General features: G+C 40.8%; 2 protein-coding genes across 4 annotated transcripts in view; one reads left to right on the top strand and one right to left on the bottom strand.

Annotated features, from left to right (window-relative positions):
• Nucleotides 1–17,220, bottom strand: part of LOC111869991 (zinc finger protein 184) — a 21,052-nt gene extending 3,832 nt beyond the window's left edge. The window contains exons 1-4 of one of the 2 annotated variants that reach the window (XM_023861900.2): nt 16,904–17,220; nt 7,785–7,976; nt 5,032–5,297; nt 3,932–4,746 (exon numbers count right to left, since the gene is read on the bottom strand). In XM_023861900.2, the coding sequence (XP_023717668.1) occupies nt 3,932–4,746; nt 5,032–5,297; nt 7,785–7,976; nt 16,904–17,047 (1,417 nt within the window). In that variant the 5' untranslated portion in view covers nt 17,048–17,220. Of the gene's footprint in view, nt 1–2,301; nt 4,747–5,031; nt 5,298–7,784; nt 7,977–16,903 lie in introns of those variants that run through there. The other variant, XM_023861899.2, reaches the window with a different exon arrangement.
• Nucleotides 196–12,471, top strand: LOC117282751. 2 transcript variants are annotated; one of them, XM_033753644.1, is made up of 2 exons: nt 196–1,364; nt 11,686–12,471. In XM_033753644.1, exons 1-2 carry the CDS (start codon nt 1,347–1,349, stop codon nt 12,301–12,303), a joined length of 636 nt encoding a protein of 211 aa, XP_033609535.1. In that variant the 5' UTR covers nt 196–1,346; the 3' UTR covers nt 12,304–12,471. The 2 variants fall into 2 exon arrangements, with proteins under 2 accessions (XP_033609535.1, XP_033609534.1); XM_033753643.1 differs by having other exon boundaries at nt 11,665–12,471.
• Nucleotides 17,221–22,544: the final 5,324 nt, after the last annotated feature.

The raw sequence follows: 22,544 nt of genomic DNA, 5'->3' as shown, positions 1-22,544 counted from the left end.
CCCTCCATACTCACCCGACCTTGCCCCGTGCGACTTTTTTGTTTCCTTGAATGAAAAGAGACATGAAAGGAAAAAACAACGGAGGCGCTGTCAAGCATCTCAAAAGATGAATTTAGACAATGTTTTGAAAAGTGGAATAAAAGACTAGACAAGTGTATTAGTGTAAGTGGAGAGTACTTTGAAGTGGATTGAAGGTTTGTGCTTAAAATTTGAATAAATAAGTTTTAAAAAAAATAAGTTCGGTTTCTTTTGGGTACCCCCTCATATATAATCTCTCATACAACCAATGACCAATTTCTTCCGATTTGGAACTGGAATGGTTCTGTGTGTGCATGCTGGGCACTTACTTCCATAATTCCCTGTTCAGATATATGATTCTCGAATTCTGGAGTGGGCACTTTCATCTCCAAAAGAAGAGAGTCCAGGAGGGTGGTTTAACAGTATCTTTACAAGTCACCAGCTATGAACACCTTTGGAAGCAATTAGCTCATGCAAGACGTTGCAGAAAATAAGTCACAGCTAGTTAGAAATTGCTTGCTGTAACAGAAGTGCCAGAAAAGTGTCTTCTTTTGTATGAGATTTTTCCATTTATGGAACATTAAGAAACTGAGGGTACCAATATCTCTTTCTTATTATAAGCAATACATATTAGAAAACACAAAACTGTCCAGAAAGTCACCATTCATGAAATGAAGTTTAGCTTAAACAGTCTCTGCCAGTAAATTTCTGCGTGTGTTCCCTTTGGGACACAACAGAAGTCTAACCAGTAATATTTTAGACCATAAGTGCCTCATTGTTTCTGGAAACTGTTATCAGCAGCTGTTGTGATTCACTGTTTTCAGTTCATCTAAGATGATCACTTTCCAGATACACCTATCAAGGCATTTTTGACACAATTCCACAACAAGAAAGCCATAGGACATCAAGTCTGGTGGTCCTGGAAGCCAAGTTATGGGCCCTCACCTCCCACCTATTTTATGCTGGAAAACTTCACCTCTCCAGAGATGGAAGAAGACAAAACAGAAACTTTTAAGCAACAACTCTCAGTGACAGATTTCCTGGGCACTGAACAAAGAGGTGAGGCCCGATATATTCAATGACAGGTTTCCTGGGCAATGATAAGGTGAACCGCCATCACTTGACCTCCAAAATCACAAAATCTGACATCCTGTAACTTCTTCTTGTGGGGTTATGACAAAAGTGCTCTGTGTGGCTGTACTGGGTATGTGCCCTAATTCAAAGAGCAAGATGACTGCAGTTGTTGAAGCCTAACTCTGTGAGATGTCCAGGCACAACTGTCTGCATCAGTTCTCTCCGAGCTCTTACTCACGGATCTGTGGAGAGAAATGGCAGCTAACTGGATGGTATGTATATGCACCGTTCTGTTCTACAGCCCAAAAGAAAACATGCTTTGTTGATGTAAGATTTGAGGCTTTCACGGCGGTGACTATGAAGAAAGCAGTCTTCTGGGGTTTGGCACCGTGTATATGTGGTGTTAACTGAAGTTTTGGAGGAACGTATCACCTCCATCTTCAGGGTAGATGGAGGCGATACGTTCCTCCAAAACGTGGGTTAACACCACATATACACGGTGCCAAATCCCAGAAGACTGCTTTCTTCATGCTTTGTTGATGTCTGTATAGAGAATATAGATTTCAGGGCTAATATTGTCTGTTAAGTTTACAGCTGTCACACTGTACCAAGTTTCATTCCAGACCACAGCCAGGGAGTGAAGGGCTTGGGAAAAATTATGTGGGCACTATGAATTGAGATTAATTATTATCTAGGTATGTTATGCAATGAAAGGACTGCACATGGAAATTTAGAGACAGAAACTTTCCGAGTTAACCTATAATACCTTCAGAATTACTGGGTTTTTGGACTTTTCCCATCATCCGGTATTCTAGTGACTGGATGTTTGCGAAACGTGTTTTCTAGTCTCTAGAATACCAGAAAATGGGGGGGGGGAAGTCCAAAAACCCAGTAATTCTGAGTGTTACACATCACGATCAGAACCCTTTAGAATCTACTACAATATCTTGTTTTCTTTTTTCACTATGTATTATGGTATTCAAATCCCAGTGTGAATTTCAGGACACCATGTGTAATAATCCTGTACTATGAAACCAAATTTCCAATATTTTCCACTTTTCAATTTAGGTTTTCCAAGTTCATACTCCTTTTGTTTCATTTTCAAGTTTTCATGCTCCCTAAATTGTATATCACATGGGGCAAGCAAAAAACATACAGACATTCAAAGCATCCAAGAAGCTGCTTGGTGATACATGTTCTGTAATGTCAAATGGAATGAACATGAGCAGAATGTGGTCAAAAAGTCAGCATTGAACTTTCAGTTTCTAATATCAAAGAGGTACTTGTTCTTGTTCTACAGTTGACTAGAAACCATGTCCAATAAAACTGAATACGCAATGCAGGACACCCAACATTTGCTATGATATGACAGGACATAGTGCCAATATTTTGCAGTGAAGCTTGTAACAAAGCAAGCATTTGGTTTTGACAAATCAAAGAATCCCATCAGAAGGACACTAATTCTACCAGAAATCCAGGTAGGTCTCCATAATTTTATATTGTGAAATTCGTGGCAAGGTAAAAATGAAGACAGACTTGCTCCTGTGGGACCCCAGCTGGTTCCACACTTATGTAAGAATGATGAATGCTCCGTTCTGTGCCCTGCTGTATCTCTAACCTGGCATCTCTGGGTGTTCGGCAGTGATGTGGGTGTAAAGTCCAGTCTCTGTAGTGTATTTGCGGTTACAGAAAGGGCAATGGTATTGTTTCAGTGGCTGCGGACAAGTATGCCACCTAGAATGTCCTGCTGCACCTTGTTGGGTTGTTGTCAACTTGCTACAAATGTTACACTTATACAAGCCGTTGCTCATTTTAACAAACATGCTCTTCAAATTTGCTGGGAGTGATGATGTAAGCATGAGCTGCCTCCCATGGATCCTCATGTGATTGTTCCGTGCCTTTGTGGAACTGAATACCGCGGGACAGACGGTGCACCTCACCAGCAACTCTGAACTCTTCAAAATGCTGCCTTCACAAACATGATTCAAGTGCTGTTCTTCTGTCAACAGAATGCCACATGTCAAGCATGCCTGCTTCTCAGCATTCTCACATATGTGACACTTAAACGCTTCCTCCCTGAAGAATATTTTATTACAGTGATGGCAATGAAATGATTTTGAGACCATGTGTGTGGCCGCATGGGCTTCATACGTAGATTGTGATACAAACTTCTTTCCGCATACTTTGCAGGGATAGAACACATGCTTTCCTGTAGCATGTATCTTTATATGACGCTGCAAACCACCCTTATTACTGAAAAGTCTGAAGCAAATTTTACATGTCAAAGGCAGATGTTCCTCCTCTTTCTCACGGCTGCTCTGGGGCTGAGACCCCAGGTCCAGATTACCTATGTTCTCATTTCTCACATCCCTGTTCCCCATCCCCAAGCCAATATGAGTCTGCATGTGTGCTACAAGGGTTACTGGGCTTGGAAACCGCTCACTGCAGAGGCTACATGGAAGTGTCCCAACCTTTATCTCTGCTTCTTTCAACAGAGGGGCATCATTTTTACCTTTTGTGTGATGAATCCTGCCATGAATAAGGAGTGCTGACCGTGTCACAAAGCTCTCTGTGCACAGTCTACAGTGGTGTGGAGCCTTCTGAATGCTGTGTTTGCTGTACTCGTGCTCTCGCAATGCTTTGCTTGATGAGTATGGTTTTTCACACACCCTACAGCGTATCTTGGCATTGTGTGTTTTCTTGTGATTAGAATAGGCATGCAGGTGACTGAAACCTCTGCCACATTTATTGCATTTGTATGCCTTTTCAGAAGAATGCTGTTGTAGCATGTGCAGCCACAAAGCTGCGGAATCATCACAGACATATTCACAGTACTTACAGCTGCACTTCTTTGATGACTGAGGCACTGCATCACTAGTGTTTGTCTGTTTGCTTTCCACAGACCCTTCAGGCATGTTGTTAGGCTTCTCTCCCACAAAATGAGATTTCATGTGAGTTCTTAATTTATCTCTTCTTGTATAGCATTTTGGACAATACTGACATTTGAATTTTTTAACCAGGACCTTTCCTACTGAAACACCTTCAGTTTGGTTCATATAAAAGTTCACAGAAGAGTGCGATTTCTTGTGCATCTCCAACATGGATCTTGCTGCAAATTTCTTTCTGCACACAGTACATGTAAACAGGTTCTCCTCTTGAAGAGAGACACAGACTCGGAGATGCACCTTCTGATGCTGTGCCATTTCAATCAAAGAACTGAACAGCTTACCACAGCCCTTGCAAATACAGCTGTTCTTCTTCTTGGGACAGAAGTACTTTTTATGTTTGTAAAGCGTATCTTTTGACTTGAAGTACTTGTTGCAGTGCTCACAACTCCACTGCGACACTGAACACACATGCTTCTGCAGTTGTCCGTTATCTTGGAACCTGATTTTGCACTTTGAACATTCTATGTCTGCTGTGTCCACCTTCTCCTGTTTCACCTTCTCCAGATTTACATGCAGAGGTTCCAAATCTGCTCGGGGCAGAGCATCATTTCTTGGTAGGGATGGTTGTGACTTGACTGGGTTCCTGGGTTCTCCAAATTCATCTTGAGGATGATCTTTCATGGTGTCATCCTGGGGTTCCTGCTTTATCTTCACAGCAGGAAAGGATGCACACGTATCAACAGGAGCTACAGACACAGTCTGTTCTCTGTTAGACAAAAAAAAAACAAAAAATTGGGGAACTGTAGTGACTGGCAGATTATATCACAATGTTCTACTACTATTATGTATACCAATAATACAGTGAGCACTTCTGTATGTAATATATGGTAGCTATGGTGCAAAACTTTCATGCAACGGTAAGCAAGTATACTGCCCACTTCAGTAGCTAAGAAGAGAGATATTTCATTCAAAAAGCGTATCAGAAGGTTCCAACTGATTCCAAGAATAAATGGCAATTAATTTTGGAAGCTACAGGGTAGGCACCACTTACCTTCTGAGTGGTTTGGCCAAATTATTTCCATTTTCATTTCTTTGCACATTCTCATCAGGACTTTGCTCAGGGAAAAAAACATCACTTGAGCAGTCTGCCAGAAATACCTCTTGAAACACATTTTCTGAACTGCTGTCAAGTTGTACAGGCCCCACTTTTTCTTCTGTAACTGCTACCTTACTGCTAGGGATCACAGGCTCAGGTGGTTTCACCTGCCTACTGACAGGTGATGCAGTATCAGTGTGTAATGGCTTCTCTGTTGCCTCCTGTACCATTACAATAATGATGAAACATTTAATACTTCACTAATGTCAAACTAAATAAGGTCATCATATAAGTAAAATGTGAATTTGATTCCATCAAATGCAACAGTGATTTTAATAATAAAATAAAGCCTTTACATGTTTTGATCAATGATGGCCATCATCAGATGGCAACCGACACTTCAAAGGAAATGTGCTTCACGTGTATTTCATGCATGTGTTAAAACACATTGAATATATAACATTTGAGGCTTTCACGGCGGCGACTATGAAGAAAGCAGTCTTCTGGGATTTGGCACCGTGTATATGTGGTGTTAACCGACGTTTCGGAGGAACGTATCGCCTCCATCTTCAGGGTAGAAGAAAAAATATAAGAAATCNGGTGCCAAATCCCAAGACTGCTTTCTTCACACTGAATATAATTTTGCTGTGAAGCTCAATGAGGGTCATATTCCTTCACGGTGGTCAACTGTATTGTGTGGGTGCTGTCCTTGCTGCGGGTGGGGTTGTGGTGCTGTGTGCATAATGTTTCAGTGAACACTGTTGCATTTGATGGAATTTAATCCAAATTCTACTTATGCTATAGGATGCAATGTTAGACAGCAATGTCTATCATAAAATAAGGTCATAGTATATTTCAAGTATATAAAGCCAGAATTTGTGGAAAGTACTATTGGGCTCTATGCCAGTTTTTACATCTGCAATAATGAAAGTGTCACATGTGTACAACTTTTTAGTCTTGACTTAGCATTTAAACCTCAGCCTAGAAAATAAATTATCAACAAATTTCTGCTGAAAAATATTATGCAAGTTTATGTTAAGTAATTTAAAATTTCTTTTAAACTTGACTTGGCTCATCCTGGTCCATCACACTAGCAATAGTATAATATGACTCGCAACACTGTCCAGTGTGACTGATTAAAACATATTTTATTTCAATTTTTCATTTTCCTTAACATGTTTCAGTCAGATTGACCATCTTCAGAATGACGCAATCAGCATTTAGGAAACCACTATTAAAATGTCATTAACATATAAAAATTATACCTTATAACAGCATTAAGTACATGAAGTGATTGGAACATTTATCAGTTATTATAACTAATTTATTTACACAGTCAAGTGTTTAAAAGTAAAGTTAAAAAATCTTTTTGTTAAAACTAGAATCAATGGTTTGTGTCTTGGAATTCCTTCTCATTAAAGGAAGATTGTCTATCCTAACATGGTTTTGTGCCTGCAGAAGGGGAAGCAGCAATTATATTATGGGTATTATGCAGTATTTCTATAATCCTAATTTTATGAGAGGGTGAGTTTCTTATTTTAGTCCTACCTTTAATATCGTGGTCCTGTTGTACAGAACACTTTGTGTTGTTGTACTATTCTAACGTATACACGTCAGGTATTTATATACCTTGTGTGTCATGATGTATGTGTGGGGACATACTAATGTTTACTATAATGTCAAACATACCATTCTGAGTATCACTCTCCTTATTATGTTTTTTCTCTTTTATTAGTTTATGTTTATTATAGTGATAAACTAAAGAAGTAAAGGTATCCCTGTAACAGGACATGGAGGCCCATATGGTTGTGAGATGTTGAGGTTCCCACATTTTCTAGACAGTAGGCTCACAGATGGCAGCAAGATTGTCAGCCTTATGCACCAGCCGCCCTTTACCCCAAAGAATATTCCCAGAGTACTCGTTTCTGTTAGAGGCTGAGTTGACCCCAGGGCCATTGTGCGGCTGGAAGGATTAGGTCAAAAAAATCCAATGACCTCATCACGACTTGAACCTGTGACCTTCCGGCTTGTAGCATAGTGCCTTAACCAACTACGCTACCATGTAATGTGGAAGTTTTCTTTCATGTTCATAAGGTTCCCTTTTTTAGCATGTTCCACCATGTCTATGCTATGACAGCCCCTCCAGGCAAATACTTTGTAGTATCTCAATTAGGCCATAACCACTTCCTTTGAAATCCTTTTGAATTCAACATTCATCAAACTCATCCTACCATCTGATGCTATACTGTCCTAACACTGAAAGAATTGACAAATAAACCACAGGGGAAAAAAATTATACACTGGAACCTCCATTTAATGTTCCTCATTTTAAGACTTATTCATTGTCATTAATCCCAAGTCAAATATACTTGGCGTTAAATTCCCACCAGTTAATTTCATGAGTTTAGTGCTCAAAACCCACTTCTCTCAAAATAAACTTTAAATGGGGTTTTCACCATATGACAATTATAACTCCTGCCTGTTACATATCTAAATGTTTGATGATGGTACGGCATGCATTTGAATGTTACAGCAATTATACTCTCCTGACTCTGTAGCCATTGCTATCACTCAAATTGCCCTGGCACTGCAAGTTCCAAATTGCCACTCAAGTTGTGCCAAATTCTGAGAACTATGACGCACACATCATTTCTTTCACAAAGACAATCAGTGCCATCATCACTGTGACAATGCTGAACTTTACCCACCTTTCTCACATATGAAGCCGATTCTAAAGTATTCAGATACTGCTTCACCTCGGTGATATGCGTCAGGGTCAATAACTGTGTCTTCAGAGTAGTATTGGCTTCAAGACATCTAAGACGAAAATCATACACTGTGTCCAATTTATAGAGGCATTTATGACAGATCATCTTTGGCAGTGGATCTCCGACATATATCTGTAAAGTGTACCATAAGCTTCAGAATTCTCTGTCATCACAAAGCAATAAATACAAACCACGGGTCTATAACAGATACACTGCAATATGTAGGATCTGAGTTTGTGAGAGCAGTGATTATGAACTAGGATGAAAGGCCATGTAGTCCACTGAAAGTAAACTGATATTTTGGACAAACATATCAATTCCGTCTTCAGGGTCAAAGAATAAGCCAAGCAAGAAACAAGCATGCAGCATGAGAAAATAATCTTTTCACATCTGGAAATGTTTGGCATGGTTAGATTGGGTTGGAGCTGGATTACTGCCATTTTATATAATTTATGCTAGCAAATCTGCCCCAATTCAAAGGATAACAGAATGTTGGGTGATGCGCTTGGTAGCTTGACAGCCTGACCGTGACTACTACAGACACAGCTGAAACCTATAGTAACTATCATAGCTAAAAATATGAGCACCTTAATAATAACAAGCTTTGGGAAGAACTAATAATCCATGTGCCTCTCACTACAAACTGAGTATCTAATTCTGTATTTCAGCATCCTGTTGCAATTGTTTAACTTAATGTCCATGTATTCACTGTCCATTGGATAAATACATGGACGCTGAGAATCTAACATGATATGTAATGTGAATCTTTACTATGAAGTTGTAAGTCAGTCAGTAAAGCAATTATATAAACTTGAACTTTAAAAAACCTGAATTGTGCATGTGGTACAGTTGCCCCTGAGATGGCCTCAGCTGGCATGATAAACAGATGTTTTATAATGCTCAGTTTGGCCAGTCAAGGAATATTAAGGTTACAGCATCAACAATTCCTGAGAGTTATATTTTAGCGTCCTGTTGCACTGATTTAAGTCCATGATTTATTTAATCCGTCTTGCAGTGCATACACTCATTTATTTCCTTCTCTCCCTCGCACTACATGTTTCGGCATAATAATGCCATCTTCAGGTGCTTACTTATCCACGTCAAACCAGTTCATTGCATGCCATGTTCACACATTAAAATAACTAAAATATGTATNTGAAGGAGTGCTCCAACAAAGGAGAATGGGCGTGACTGACGTAGTGAGGGGCGACGTAGCGATGTGGTATCCTGAACAATTTTAATATTTTTAACGTTTGACAATGTATATGATAGATACATATTTTAGTTATTTTAATGTGTGAACATGGCATGCAATGAACTGGTCTGACATGGATAAGTAAGCACCTGAAGATGGCATTATTATGCCGAAACATGTAGTGCGAGGGAGAGAAGGAAATAAATGAGTGTATGCACTGCAAGACGGATTAAATAAATCATGAATTCCTGAGAGGCTGTAATGTTAGTATTACTGATATGAGGGATTTATGAAGTCACTGACAGGGGCTCGGGTGACACACACAGCAAGGCAACCTCATAAACCTACTTTTATTTATCCAAATAAGGAAAGGAGGCTAATAATATTCAATTAATTTTGATCCACCTAATTTGTATTTTAACAAAATGAATGAAAAGGTAAAGGACACATTAGAGGACCTCTGACCTCAGATTACTGTATTCTAAACTAGTTCATTTTCTTTATGGTAAGAAAATTACTGACAGAACACCCCTACAAGCTGCTTTGGTGAAAGGATGGGTTTACCTACAAGATTTGTTAGTTCTTTAAGTACGTGGTGTGTTCAAGTTCTAAGGTCTCCGATTTTTTCTCACACAATAATCATACAAAAAATTTGAAACTTCTGTCACTTTTCAACGTAATCTCCCTGCAGCCATACACATTTTTCACAACATTGACGCCATGATTCCATAACCGCTACGAACGCTTCTGTAGGAGTCTCTTTTGACCACTGGAAAATCGCTGATACAATAGTGGCACGACTGGTGAATGTGTGACCACGGAGAGTGTCTTTCATCGTTGGGAAAAGCCAAAAATCGCTAGGAGCCAGGTCAGGTGAGTAGGGACCATGAGAAACCACTTCAAGGTTATTTCCGCGAAGAAACTGCTGCGTCACGTACACCCGATGTGCTGGTGCATTGTCCTGGTGAAAGAGCACACGTGCAGCCTTTTCTGGCTGTTTTTCTCGCAGTGCTGGAAGGAGAGTGTTCTTCAAAACATCTTGGTAGGATGCACCTGTCACTGCAGTGCCCTTTGGAAGGCAATGAGTAAGGATTATGCCATCACTGTCCCAAAATCTGGCCACCATCATTTTTTCAGCACTGGTGCTTACCTGAAATTTTTTTGGTGGCAGTGAGTCTGTGTGCTTCCATTGAACTGACTGGTGCTTCGTTTCAGGATTGAAAAACGGCATCCATTGTCACAATTGATGAAAAGAAAGTCCCATTCATGCCTTCATCACGTGTCAACATCGTCTGGCAAATTGCCATGCGTGCAGCCTTGTGGTTGTCCACCAGCATTCATTGCACCCACCTGGAGGACACTTTCCACATTCACAGGTCTTCATGCAGGATTGTGTGCACAGATCCCACGGAAATGCCAACTTTGGAGGCGATGTTTTCCACACTCAATCGGCGATCCTCCAAAACAACTTTCTCAACTCACCCGACCATGTTATCAGACCGGCTGGTGCGAGGCTGAGATTGTTTTGGTTCATTGTCACACGATGTTCAGCCTTCTTTGAACAGTTGCACCCATGAACGCACAATTTTCACATTCATGACACCATCACCACATGTCTCACTCAACTGGCGATGAATTTCAATGGGTGTCACACCACGCAAGTGGAGAAAACGAATGATTACTCACTGTTCTTGTAACGAAAACGCCGCCATTTTAGGTATCAAAAACACTCCTCACTCTCACCGCCACCACTAGAGTTCTGTGTGCTGTACAGTGCTGCCATCTCTGTCACGCATTCACAAAGCGTGCACACATATTTTAAACTAAACCGCATGTGTCTATCTGCTCCCAGTCCTGAGAAAAAAATCGCAGACCTTAGAACTTGAACGCCCCTCGTAGTTCTGACACCTGCCTTGTGTGAGGAAACTGTTTTCATACAATAATGAGGCATTTTATGATGTGTGCACTAAAATGCTGCAGCCCTTCTCTTTACAATGAATGGACATTTGTTAGTAGCAAAGCTTAATACACTGAGATTTAAACAAAAATTAAGCTTTCAGCACAACATTGTCCTGAAAACTTTGTTTCTGTTGTGGGAGCCTTCCACACTGAAGCAAATGCTACCCAATCAGTGCTCACCACTGCAGCTCCAATGCCCAATGCTTTGTGTGCCGCCTAGCAACAAAAGTATAGAGAAGCAGACATCCAGCATCCTAGCAACAGTCACGCCTAAGCTTATGTCAAGGCAGCACCAACAGCAGACTATGCAGGCGACTGTCAGTGCTCATCAGGCCAACCAGCCTTGCTGCCACTAGCACCAGCTAGCCAGCTACTGTAAGAGCTTCACCCGGGATCCCAAAGGCGTGCTGACTTGCAGTTCAGGGGTGCTGCAAGGAAGAACACCGACACTGGCGCTGGCTAACCTGCTGTGATGAGAGCTTCCCCTGGCCTCAAGCAGGCATGCCCGGCTTCTGACAAATGGCTCTTTTCAGGGACAATATAACCGCCGTCATTAGCTCAGGATGGTCCTCTATAAAAGGAGTTTTCGCCAGTATCCAGCAGGCATGCTCTGCTTCCCTGATCATCTGTAATATTCATTCTAAGAGCAATAAACATTTGTTATAGTTTCACGTGGTTCTCTTCAAGCATCGACATCCCACATTGGTGACCCCAACGAAGCATGGAGGATGCAGACAGTTCCCCACCAACAGATGTATTCAGAGTGGTTGTGTGGCTTCCGCCATTCTGGGCCGAGCAGCCAGCTGTGGGGTTAGCGTTGAGGTGCAGTTTTTCTTAGCTGGTATCAGCAGCGAGAAGATCAAGTTCTGCCATGTGATCTTGCAGCTGGACTACCAGTACACCACAGAGGTAGAGGACATGATCACCTCTCTGCCAGATCAATACCCCTACACCATGCTGAAGACCGAGTTCATGAGGTGGCTGTCCTCCTCGAGAGAACAACGCATTCACCAGCTCCTTACACTCGAGATGGGAGACCATATGCTGTCCCAGTTTCTGAGGCACCTCAGGAGCCTTGCCCCAGACATGCCAGATGACTTCCTCCTAGGCATCTGGTCCAGCTGGCAACCCCCCAACGTACAGACCATTCTCACTGGACAACACAAGGGCAGCTTGAACGCTGCAGCCCGCTGTGCAGACTGCATCTCCGAGGTCGCATCCCAGCCGGCACTCACTAGCACTGGTCCACCCCCTGACAACACTGCACTTCTGCAGGTGATTGAGTCCCCCCCCCCCACTAGGTAGCAGCACTCGGCGCCGGCCAGGACCGCCTTCGGGCCAACTCCAGGAACCACCGTTTGGGCAGCACATCCCTCTCCCAAGAAGACACTGCATCCACCCCCTGCTGGAATTATCTTTGCTTCAGAGCCAAAGCGCAAAAGTGTACTCCACCCTGTGCCTACCAACAGCACGGAAATTAACCCAGTGAACATCAGTGGCGGCACATATCTGCACTACAACCACAGGCCGCCTTTTTGTCACCGACAGGATTAGAAAATGGCAGTTCCTGGTCGACACGTGTTCTGACCTCCACGTATACCCCCACAGGCTCATTCTGCGATGCAAGGAATGGGTCAACTATGACCTCTGTGTGGCTAACGGCACTACAATCCACATCCATGGATGGGTACCCCTAAACCTCAACTTGGAACTTTGTAGGGATTTTATGTGGTGGTTCCTGGTGGCCAACGTCACACACCCCCTCATCGGCGTGGATTTTCTTTCTCATTTCGGCCTCCTTGTGGAAAGCCAAAAAAAAACGGCCTACTGGATGGAATCACTTCATTATCTGTACCAGCCCAAGCTTGCTGATCCCCAGCCTCAACACCGTCACTGGGGACACATCGGTACACAGCCTCCTTGCCCAGCCAGAGACCAGCACAAAGTGCTCCACAACATTCTCCATCACTTCTGGACTATACCAGGCCCACCGATCACTTGCCGGCCACACCGACTGACACCGGACTGGCTTGCTATCGCCAAAGCCGAATTCGACGCCATGTTGCGGAATGGCACAGCTCGCCACTCAGAGTTCCTGGTCTTCCTTCTACACACTCTGCCAAAGAAGGAAAACAGTTGGTGTCCATTCACCAACTGCAGAGCCTTAAAACATCTGGATTATCACCTACTGCTACCCTGTCAGTCATATTCATGACTACTACCATCAGCTTTTCGATTGTTCCATCTTTTCCAAGATCGACCTGGTGATAGCTTACAATAAAATCTCCTTCCATCCCGATAATATATAGAACACTGCCATAACCACTCCATTCACCCTATTCGACTTCCCCTTCATGTCCTTCGTCCTGCGCAACACTGCCCAGACTTTCCAACACTTCATGGACTTTCTGCGGGGACTTGATTTCTGTTTTTCCTACTTGGACAACATCCTTGTCTTCTCCTGGCCACTCGAGGAGCATGAACAACATCTACAGGATCTCTTCAACCAACTTCAGAGGTATGGCATTATCATCAAACCAGCCAAGTGCATCTTCCAAGCACCTGAGATCACATTCCTCAACTACAAGGTGTCTGCCAAGGATTCCCAACCTCTGGAAGAATGAGTGACCCATCTCCAGCACTGCCACCCTCCCAAGACTGCCAAACAGCTCCATCAATTTGTGGGCATGCTGAACTTCTATAGGCGATTTCTGTCCCATGCGGCAACCCCGGCACCATGGCATGACATTATCTCCGGCCCCAAAGTCTAGTGCTTTTTATATGCAAACTCATTTTATCTGTTGAATGAGTATTTTCATTACAAATGTAAATGCATTTGAGTGTATCGATATTGTATAATACAGGTTTATGCTTAATGTGTATCTTTTAATGTTTTACAATGTATCTACCACATATTATATATCATGTACTACATACGTGCTGATTAATGCATTGCTGCATTATGTATTTAAGCTGTCATGACAGTAACCACATTCACAGAATGTAATTTCTTAATGGATCTATGGTGAAATAATAAATGAATGAATGAATGAGGGCTCCCACCCCATCACCTGGATGCCAAAACTCCTCAAGGCCTTCAAAAAGGACAAGGGGAAGTTGTCACGCACCAGACTACCAGACTACTGGCACACTCCGATCAATCCGTGCCACTAGCTTCATCACAGACACCTCCACATCCACCATGGATGCCATGTTGAAGCAATGCATCAGCAGCCCATCGCCTTCCTCACCAAGAAGCTCACCCCGGCCAAGCCCAGGTACAGTGCCTACAACCGCAAGCTACTAGCTATCTACAAGGCTGTAAAGCATTCCCGCCATATGCTGGAAACACGCCACTTCATCATCTTCACCGATCACAAGCCCATCACCTATGCCTTCCAGCAGAAGCGGAACAAATGCTCATCACGGCAGTGCAATCATTTAGAGTTTGTCATCCAGTTCACGACAGACATAAGGCACATTTCTGGACAGGTCAATGTTATCACCAACACCCTCTCTTGCATCTAGTCTGTCACTGTGCCACCATCCTACGATGCACTGACCTCTTCGCAGGACAGTGACGATGAGATCCAAGCACTCATGGGGTCAACCACTGCCCTGCTGCTCGAGAAACTACCAACCCCTGGTACCACAGTCTTCATCTACTGCGACACGTCTACCAGATCTCGACTTTACATGCCAGCTCTCCTACAGCTCAAAGGGTTTCAGTCTGTCCATGATCTGTCACAACCAGGCCCCAAAGCAACAAGGAAGCTGGTTACACAGTGTTTTATGTGGCTGAGCATGCAGAAGGATTGTCCCACCTGGGGAAAGGCTTGCCAGTCCTGCCATGGGAGGTTGGAGAAAACAGCATAATGAGGAGCTTCATAGCTTGTACTCTTCTCCAAGTATAATTAGAATGATCAAGTCAAGGAGGATGAGATGGGCAGGGCATGTAGCATGAATTAAGGAGTGTGTATAGGATATTGATGGGAAAGCCAGAAGGAAAGAGACCACTGGAAAGACGAAGATGTAGGTGGGTGGACAATATCAAAATGGATCTTAAAGAGATATAGGATGGGAGGGTATCAATTGGATTGATCTGGCTCAGGATAGGGACCAGTGGATTGAACCTTCAGGTTCTATAAAATGCTGGGAAGTTCTTGAGTAGTTGCACAACTGGTGACTTCTCAAGAAGGGCTCAGCTCCATGGATGAGGAAGAGGGATTTCTGAACTGTTATGACATTATTCAAAACAATGACTTTCATAACAGTATAAATGTAGCTCTATGAAATTTGGTCACTCATTATTTCAAATGTTGTTTACTTGAATGTATTAGTAGTTACAGTCCCAAACATATACATTACTTCAATCCCAACACCCAAACTAAAATCCAGTCCCTCCACCCATAGAGTTTAAACCAATTAGTCTCTGATAATAAAATAGCAGTGGTATGCACCAACCTGCAACTCCAGAACAAGATACATATAGAAATGCAATTTCATTAGCATAATACAAAGTAACTGGGAGATCAGTGAAATGCAATACAAAACCTGTTCAGTCATATGCAGAGACAAAAATATCAAATTCTGTATAATCTACAGTACAAGTTTACCTTTTCCAACTTCTGTCAACTGACAATAAAACCTCTCAACCTAAAGAGTACTGCTTGCACATACCATCAAACATGAAAATGATTTGGGCTATCGTAACAGTTACATCTTACAAAGATTTAATAACGGAACTAGTGAGCATGCCTTACAGATGCATGTCTTTTCCCAGTTCAGAAAAGGCTGTTCAGGATTTTTTATTTCATTCTCAAACAAGCCAGCAGACAACCACACATACAAAGTAACTGTTGTCTGCTACAAGCTTTAACAGAACTGAAGTTTACATTCTTCCATCATGTGAGGCCATGTAGTATGCTAGACATGTACAAACATCTGGAGGAACCTGCTACCTCCTCCTTCCTGCATCACATCCTCAAAGGCAGTGATCTTTGCTGTCACTTTTATGAGAACCTCAAATTTAACAGAACTGGATCACACACTGGAAAACAAATCTTGTGGGAAAGAAACATGGAATGCCTCAAACCCACCAAACTAAAATTAGAGCTCATGAATGTTTCAGATTATACTGAGAACTGTACATATCATGTTCAATAATAATTTTATGATTTTTACTGCCAGCACACAACTACTCTTTCAAGATGAAGTATCTACACCTTCATTCTTGTTTTCTTTGTATCATGTGCATAATACACACTGGTTATTTCTTATTGCAAAATTATATTTGTCATGAACAAATGCAGAATACCATTAAGTATATAATCAGAATAAAATAGAGTATCACAGTAAATTAAAGAATTAATTATACATATTCTTGTGATCCACTGTCAAAACACAATCATTTCTTCACGTGTGTCTAAGGTTGTATACTGCTTACAAAATTGTCACAAGGTGTCAGGTTTTATGGCAAGGATGGGCCCACTTATAGATGACCACTTTATAATCTCTCTTTTACCATCCCCTAATACTATAGTAAATAAACTTAAATTTTATCTTCCAGTAGATATGAAACCTGCTCCTCTTTACATGGATTCTGATGTATGAATCTTTATTGCTGAGGTGTAAATATGAACCACCACCTACTTTTCCATATCTTCATGATGGTGGGAGTATGTCAGACATGTAAAGTTCAAAGTAAGTCACTAACAAGGAACTCTGAAGTAAAGATCGGAGGATGTTTCACCAATGCCACATTATGAGTGGAGAATTAAGCCCCACATGTAGGCCTTGCTGCTCATAAAGAATAACTCATGTTTACAAAAAGAAAGGAAAAGAACATTTAGCAATGGGAACTTCACACCTATAGCATGTAAAGCTAAACGGAACTTATTATTACCAAAATCGGAAAACATGTCTCTATTTTGCGTGCAACTTGTCTTTGGATCCCTTCTTCTTCAAATATATGCAATTTAATGCCATCATCAAGAAGACATAAACGGCAACAATTTGTCCATTTGACAATAACATTCCTGTTATCCATAGCAAACTGTTACTCGGCAGAATTTTACGTCATGAATACGATTAAACATTACTTCGTTAAACAAACATATACAACTATAATATAATACATCTTTCAAAAACACTGCTGCATCAAAAAACAAACCCCGCTTCCTACAGCACAACCGGTCACACAAAACATCCTACAGACATCTCTGCTGCGTTTCTCTTCCGTTCTCCGTACGCTCAGTACGCTCAGTACCGCTCAGTACTGCTCAGTGCCGCCAAGGCCTCCAAGCATTGTTCACACCGGGCACCGCCAGGCATTAGTGAACAGTGAAGTTCGTTCACATTAGTCAAGTAGTAATAATATAATAATATCTTTATTGCTTCAAGAAAAACGTACAGGCGACACAATCACCACAGTTGTAGAAGCAGTCCCAAATAGTAACATATACTATAATAAAACAGTTGCAATAATACAACTTAGTCAATGCTTAGTATAATAAATCAATAATAACTAAAATACGGACATTATAAGCAATTAATAATAAAAGTATACATACATTTATACAGAGTCTACAAAAACTACTACACATAAGTGTATCTAAATAAAACAAATATTCACCTGTATTCTATTTCCTTTCTTTTGACCACTCCAAGTATTCATTTATCGAATAAAATGATTGATTTAAGAGAAAATTATTTATAGCTAACTTAAATTTTTTATAATCACTCGATAATTTTCTTAAATTATGTGGCAGATTATTAAATATTTTAATACCCATACAACACACACTATTCTTATATTTGGCCAAATTTATCAATGGCACGTGTAAGCTGGTACTTTGTCGTGTATTTATGACATGTATTTCAGCATTTAGTGCAAACAAATGCATATTTTTCACCACCAGAAGCAAAAGCGAAAGTATATATTGAGAATAAAAAGGCAATATGTTTAAATATTTAGCTAGACAACAAGAACTTGAAAAATATTATCCTGAGACAAAGATGTTTTCATCGACCTCGGGACTCGAATCTTTATTGTGTGCTAACGGCAGTAAAGACGAAGATAGAATAACATGCATAACAGGTAATGCATTCGAAATAATACCTGTATATCGGCAAATTAATTTTTTTTCTGCCAATCACTCGAAGTCAGTAACACAATTTTCAGTCTTCTGGAAGATTATACTAATCTTTGTAATAGTAAATAATTCTTTCACCTTCATTGTTATTGGCAATTAACGAACTCGTTCTTTGAAAGTGTATGATATTGATTCATTATCGATAACGTCATAGCACCTCCCAAAAGTAATGAACTAGGGAAGTTTCATTTTTGACTTGATGTGTATAATTTAGTTGTTAATGTGTTGTGTACTGTATTGAAGAATGCCAGAAAAAGAAATAAAACTCTTTTCTTTCCTAGGACTTGTGAAATATTGTCGTCGACAATCTAATACTTTTAAGTGTGCGCTGGTATTGAAAGAATATACGAAGTAGTTGTAATTAAACTATATTGATATAAAGTGAGCGTTAATAATGAGTGTTTACAATTTGTTCTATTGGCATGGGAGTTTCCTCATACTCCCATGAAGATAACCTTAAAAAAATTAAAGGACTTCTCCTTTTTTGCATATTTGTTACAATCTCTCACAACTCCAGCTGGTATATAGTGCATATTGTAGCGTGTTTAGTTACTGAAGACGCCGTTCAGATTGTTAATTGGCTTACTTAACAACCTACAAGTCTTGGCTACAATTAACTACAACACTGTTGCGGGTTTCCACAGTTTACAAGCACGCTACAATATAATTTTCATTATTATAATGGTTACTATTTCACTCGCAGAATTATGTTCACAACACAGACGCTTACAGCATTCTCTTGCAAATTAACGACGACTTTCACAGTTTTATGACAATCCCAATTATTATCCAGGATTTCAAGTATATATTCAATGCACTCTTTTTAAAGTCAAGTTTTGTATCTGGTTTCCTTTGTTCAAATGAGCATAACAGTTTTCCTTAAACGCCTAAAGCTCAATCATCAACTAAGACAATTGGTAGACGGGTCCATATACATATAACCTCTTAATGTTTTTGTTGGTGGAAGGCTGATTACAGTGTATTGCAATTTTTCCCCATTAGCGATTTTGCGGAAACAATTTAATCAGGTTCCTCGACATATAACTGCAAAAGTGAACCTGTAGTTCTAGTCACCAACATACAACAGAAAAACGCGCTCAAGTTCTATCTTCACAGCTTCCCGCACGGAACTCAACTAATTTAAGTTTAAGTTAAAATTACTTTACGATTGACTTTTTGCCAACTATCAGTTCTTCTTGGGGTCAAGCACATTTAGACCCACGACAGGGGATTTTAACGTTGAAAAAGTTATTATACGAGGGTACAAATGGAATGAAGCCGTAAGTAACAGAAAGTATAACAACTCGTCCGTAAGTAACAGAAACTGTAACAAAATTTAGTTATTGATACCTTTGCTACTAAGTAATCGAAATTCATATAAAATTATTTGACAACACTGCCCAGCGTGACTCAGTGTATACGTACTTATATAATGCCTTTACACGCTTCGGTCAGCTGTGAACATGTACATAACGACATGTTAAGGAACTACTATTACATATATCATAGTACATAAACTTAATTTTGTATACAGATATTTAATTACTTTAATAGGCGTTTAAGTTAAAAATAAATTATTAATGTTTTTAATACTTAAAATCTTGGACCGCTGAGCTTTGTGTCAGGCTTACACGCCGGACGCTCCTTTCCCCAAGAATATTCCTGGTACTCACTTCTGTTAGAGGTCGAGTCGACACCAGCCCAGGGATATGGTACAGCTGGAAGGATTTGGTCAACTGAAAAACTCCACTTCATCGGGACTCGAACCTGCGACCTTCCCGCTTGTAGCATAGTGCCTCAACAAATTACGCTACCGCGTGCCCCAAACAAACAAAGTGTTATTGAGAATAATAATTTCATTAAAAAATAAACTTAAGATGCTATTGAGAATTAAGAAATATAGAGAATAAATATTTGAAAAAGAATAATTAAATACAATTCCATTTACGTACGTGCAAATAATAATACTACCAATTAAAGCATATTACAAAAACGGCTGAGGAGAACATCTGTGTCACCGAATAAGTCAACGTCCCTGCAAACAACATTAGCAGCTGATGCACATCTAGCTGAGGGACAATTTTTATATGAGGAGCAGACATTGAACAATGCCATGTGTCTGATATACTGAGCAGGAACTCTGAGACCAACAATTTCCAAAGCGAAGGGCAAAATTTTATACCAAGGTAACCTTGAGCAAGGAAGAGAACATTGAGGCGATGCCTCGTAATACGTAGAGTATGCAATTTTAACTCCTTCAGAGCAAGAGAATAACGGCAAAGGACTTTAGAAAAGAAACCATTAAAACAGAGGACCACATACTTCTACTAGATGTATTCCAGCTTGTTTCCATCAGTTGACGTAATTGAATTTCAGACTACGGACGCATATTTAAGCTTAGATCTAATTATGCGGTTTACAATCAGAGCATACAGTGAACAGTGAAAACAGCACAGCAGCCACGAGCAAACCCTGGGAGATATAAAGAACCTCCACATCAAGATAGACGGTGGCACAATATCTGCCCCATGCAAGAGGGACGATGGGAGGACGAACACAAGCCTGCATGGTTTATGAATTTTAATTATTGACAATGAAAAAATTTTTAATTAGCATCAAGAAATTTTAAATAATTTTTAAAAACTTACATTCCCAGGAAACAGCTGTGTTTGTGAAATGTTCTATTTTGTGTACTATGCATTGTAACATATAAGTGTACGTACTTTACGTCTAAACAAATTATATGAAGGTGGTTTCCTATTTGTAGTGATGTTTGCCCTCTGAAGATGGTCCGCAGAGACCGAAACATGTAAGGGTGTTAAGTTTTTCATGTAGTAATAAACTTACAGGTCACATTGGACAGAGTAATTCATATTTGTAATTGTTAGTGTGACGGACCAGAAAGAAACAATTAAAAAAAAAAGAGAGATCTATTATTTTCCAGATTCCTGCCATTTAAGCCAGTCAAATTTAATAGTAGCCTTAACTAGCTAACGATATAAATATTTTCCTTGCAAAGGCAGTTGGATTAGTTTTATAATATCTGTGGACATTAATAATTTATTATAACTTAATTGAAATTTTTTTTATAAAATATTTATATACACTGTGATATATGCAATAGTAGTTCCTTAACATGTTTTTATTGCCTTCTGAAGATGATTAAAACTGACAGAAACATGTAAACGCATTGAACTCTGCGTCTGGCAGAAGAAGAAGTATCGTTATGGAGTCCTGGGGCAGGACCCCGTCCTTCCAGCTTAGTAGTGGCATAGGACCATGTGATATCCCCACAGAACGAGGGGATAGTGATGGCTAAAATGAAGAATCATCTGGGAGTAGAGAATGGTCTAGTAGAACTAAGTCAGTAGGCCCATCCGCCTGATGGAATCTATGTAGCCAGGACCCTAGATCAGGACAGTCAGGAAGTACCAGTGAAGGGCATGAATGTTACTCACAGGGACCAAAAGCCCAGGAGAGGATCTCCTCTGGCGTACTGTGATCCAGTATCATTTGTGACTTTTCTCGATGTGGGGCAGCCACCAGCACCAGGGCTAAACCCGGAATTAGCGGAAATGACCACAACGGCCAAGCCACACCTAAGCGCCAGAGAATTTCAAGAATTAGAGGAACTCGTGTCCGAGTACGCGGATATCTTTGCGAAGGACAACGAAGATTATGGAACGGCAAACAAAGTATATCACCTAGTAGACACGGGAGAAGCCCGACCAATTCGACAGCCACCGAGGAGAGTACCCCTGGCAAAACAAGCAGAAGTAAAGGAAATGCTTGACAACATGCGAGGACAGGTGGCTATAGAAGAATCGGACAGCCTTTTGTCTTCCCCGGTCGTTTTGGTCAGGAAAAAGAATGGAGACCTCCGTTTCTGTGTGGACTACAGGAAGCTGAACGACGTCACCAAGAAGGATTGCTTTCCACTACACCGGATTGACGACACCCTGGACAGGCTGGCCGGAGCCAAATGGTTTTCAAGTCTCGATCTAAAAAGTGGCTATTGGGAAGTCGATGTACACCCAGACGACAAAGAGAAAACAGCGTTTTTGACAGGTCAAGTGTTATGGCGGTTCACAGTCATGCCCTTTGGCCTCTGCAATGCTCCGGCAACATTTGAGAGACTAATGGCGACACTCCTAAGAGATCTCACGTACGATTCATGTCTTGTGTATTTGAACGACGTAATCGTAATAGACCGCATATTTCAAGAGCACATGCTCAACTTGCGAAAGTGTTTGAGAGGTTCAGAGAAGCCCATATGAAACTTAACCCGGAAAAGTGTAAATTTTTGCAGAAAGAAGTTAGGTACCTCGGTCATATTGTATCACCAGAAGATATATCGACCGACCCGGAAAAATTGAAAGCCGTGTGAGAATG

This window comes from Cryptotermes secundus, unplaced genomic scaffold (assembly GCF_002891405.2).
Source record: "Cryptotermes secundus unplaced genomic scaffold, Csec_1.0 scaffold2458, whole genome shotgun sequence".
In the NCBI taxonomy this organism is placed as follows: Eukaryota; Metazoa; Arthropoda; class Insecta; order Blattodea; family Kalotermitidae; genus Cryptotermes; species Cryptotermes secundus.
Note: the sequence above shows the minus strand (reverse complement) of the source record. Positions and strands in the feature narration are given on the sequence as shown.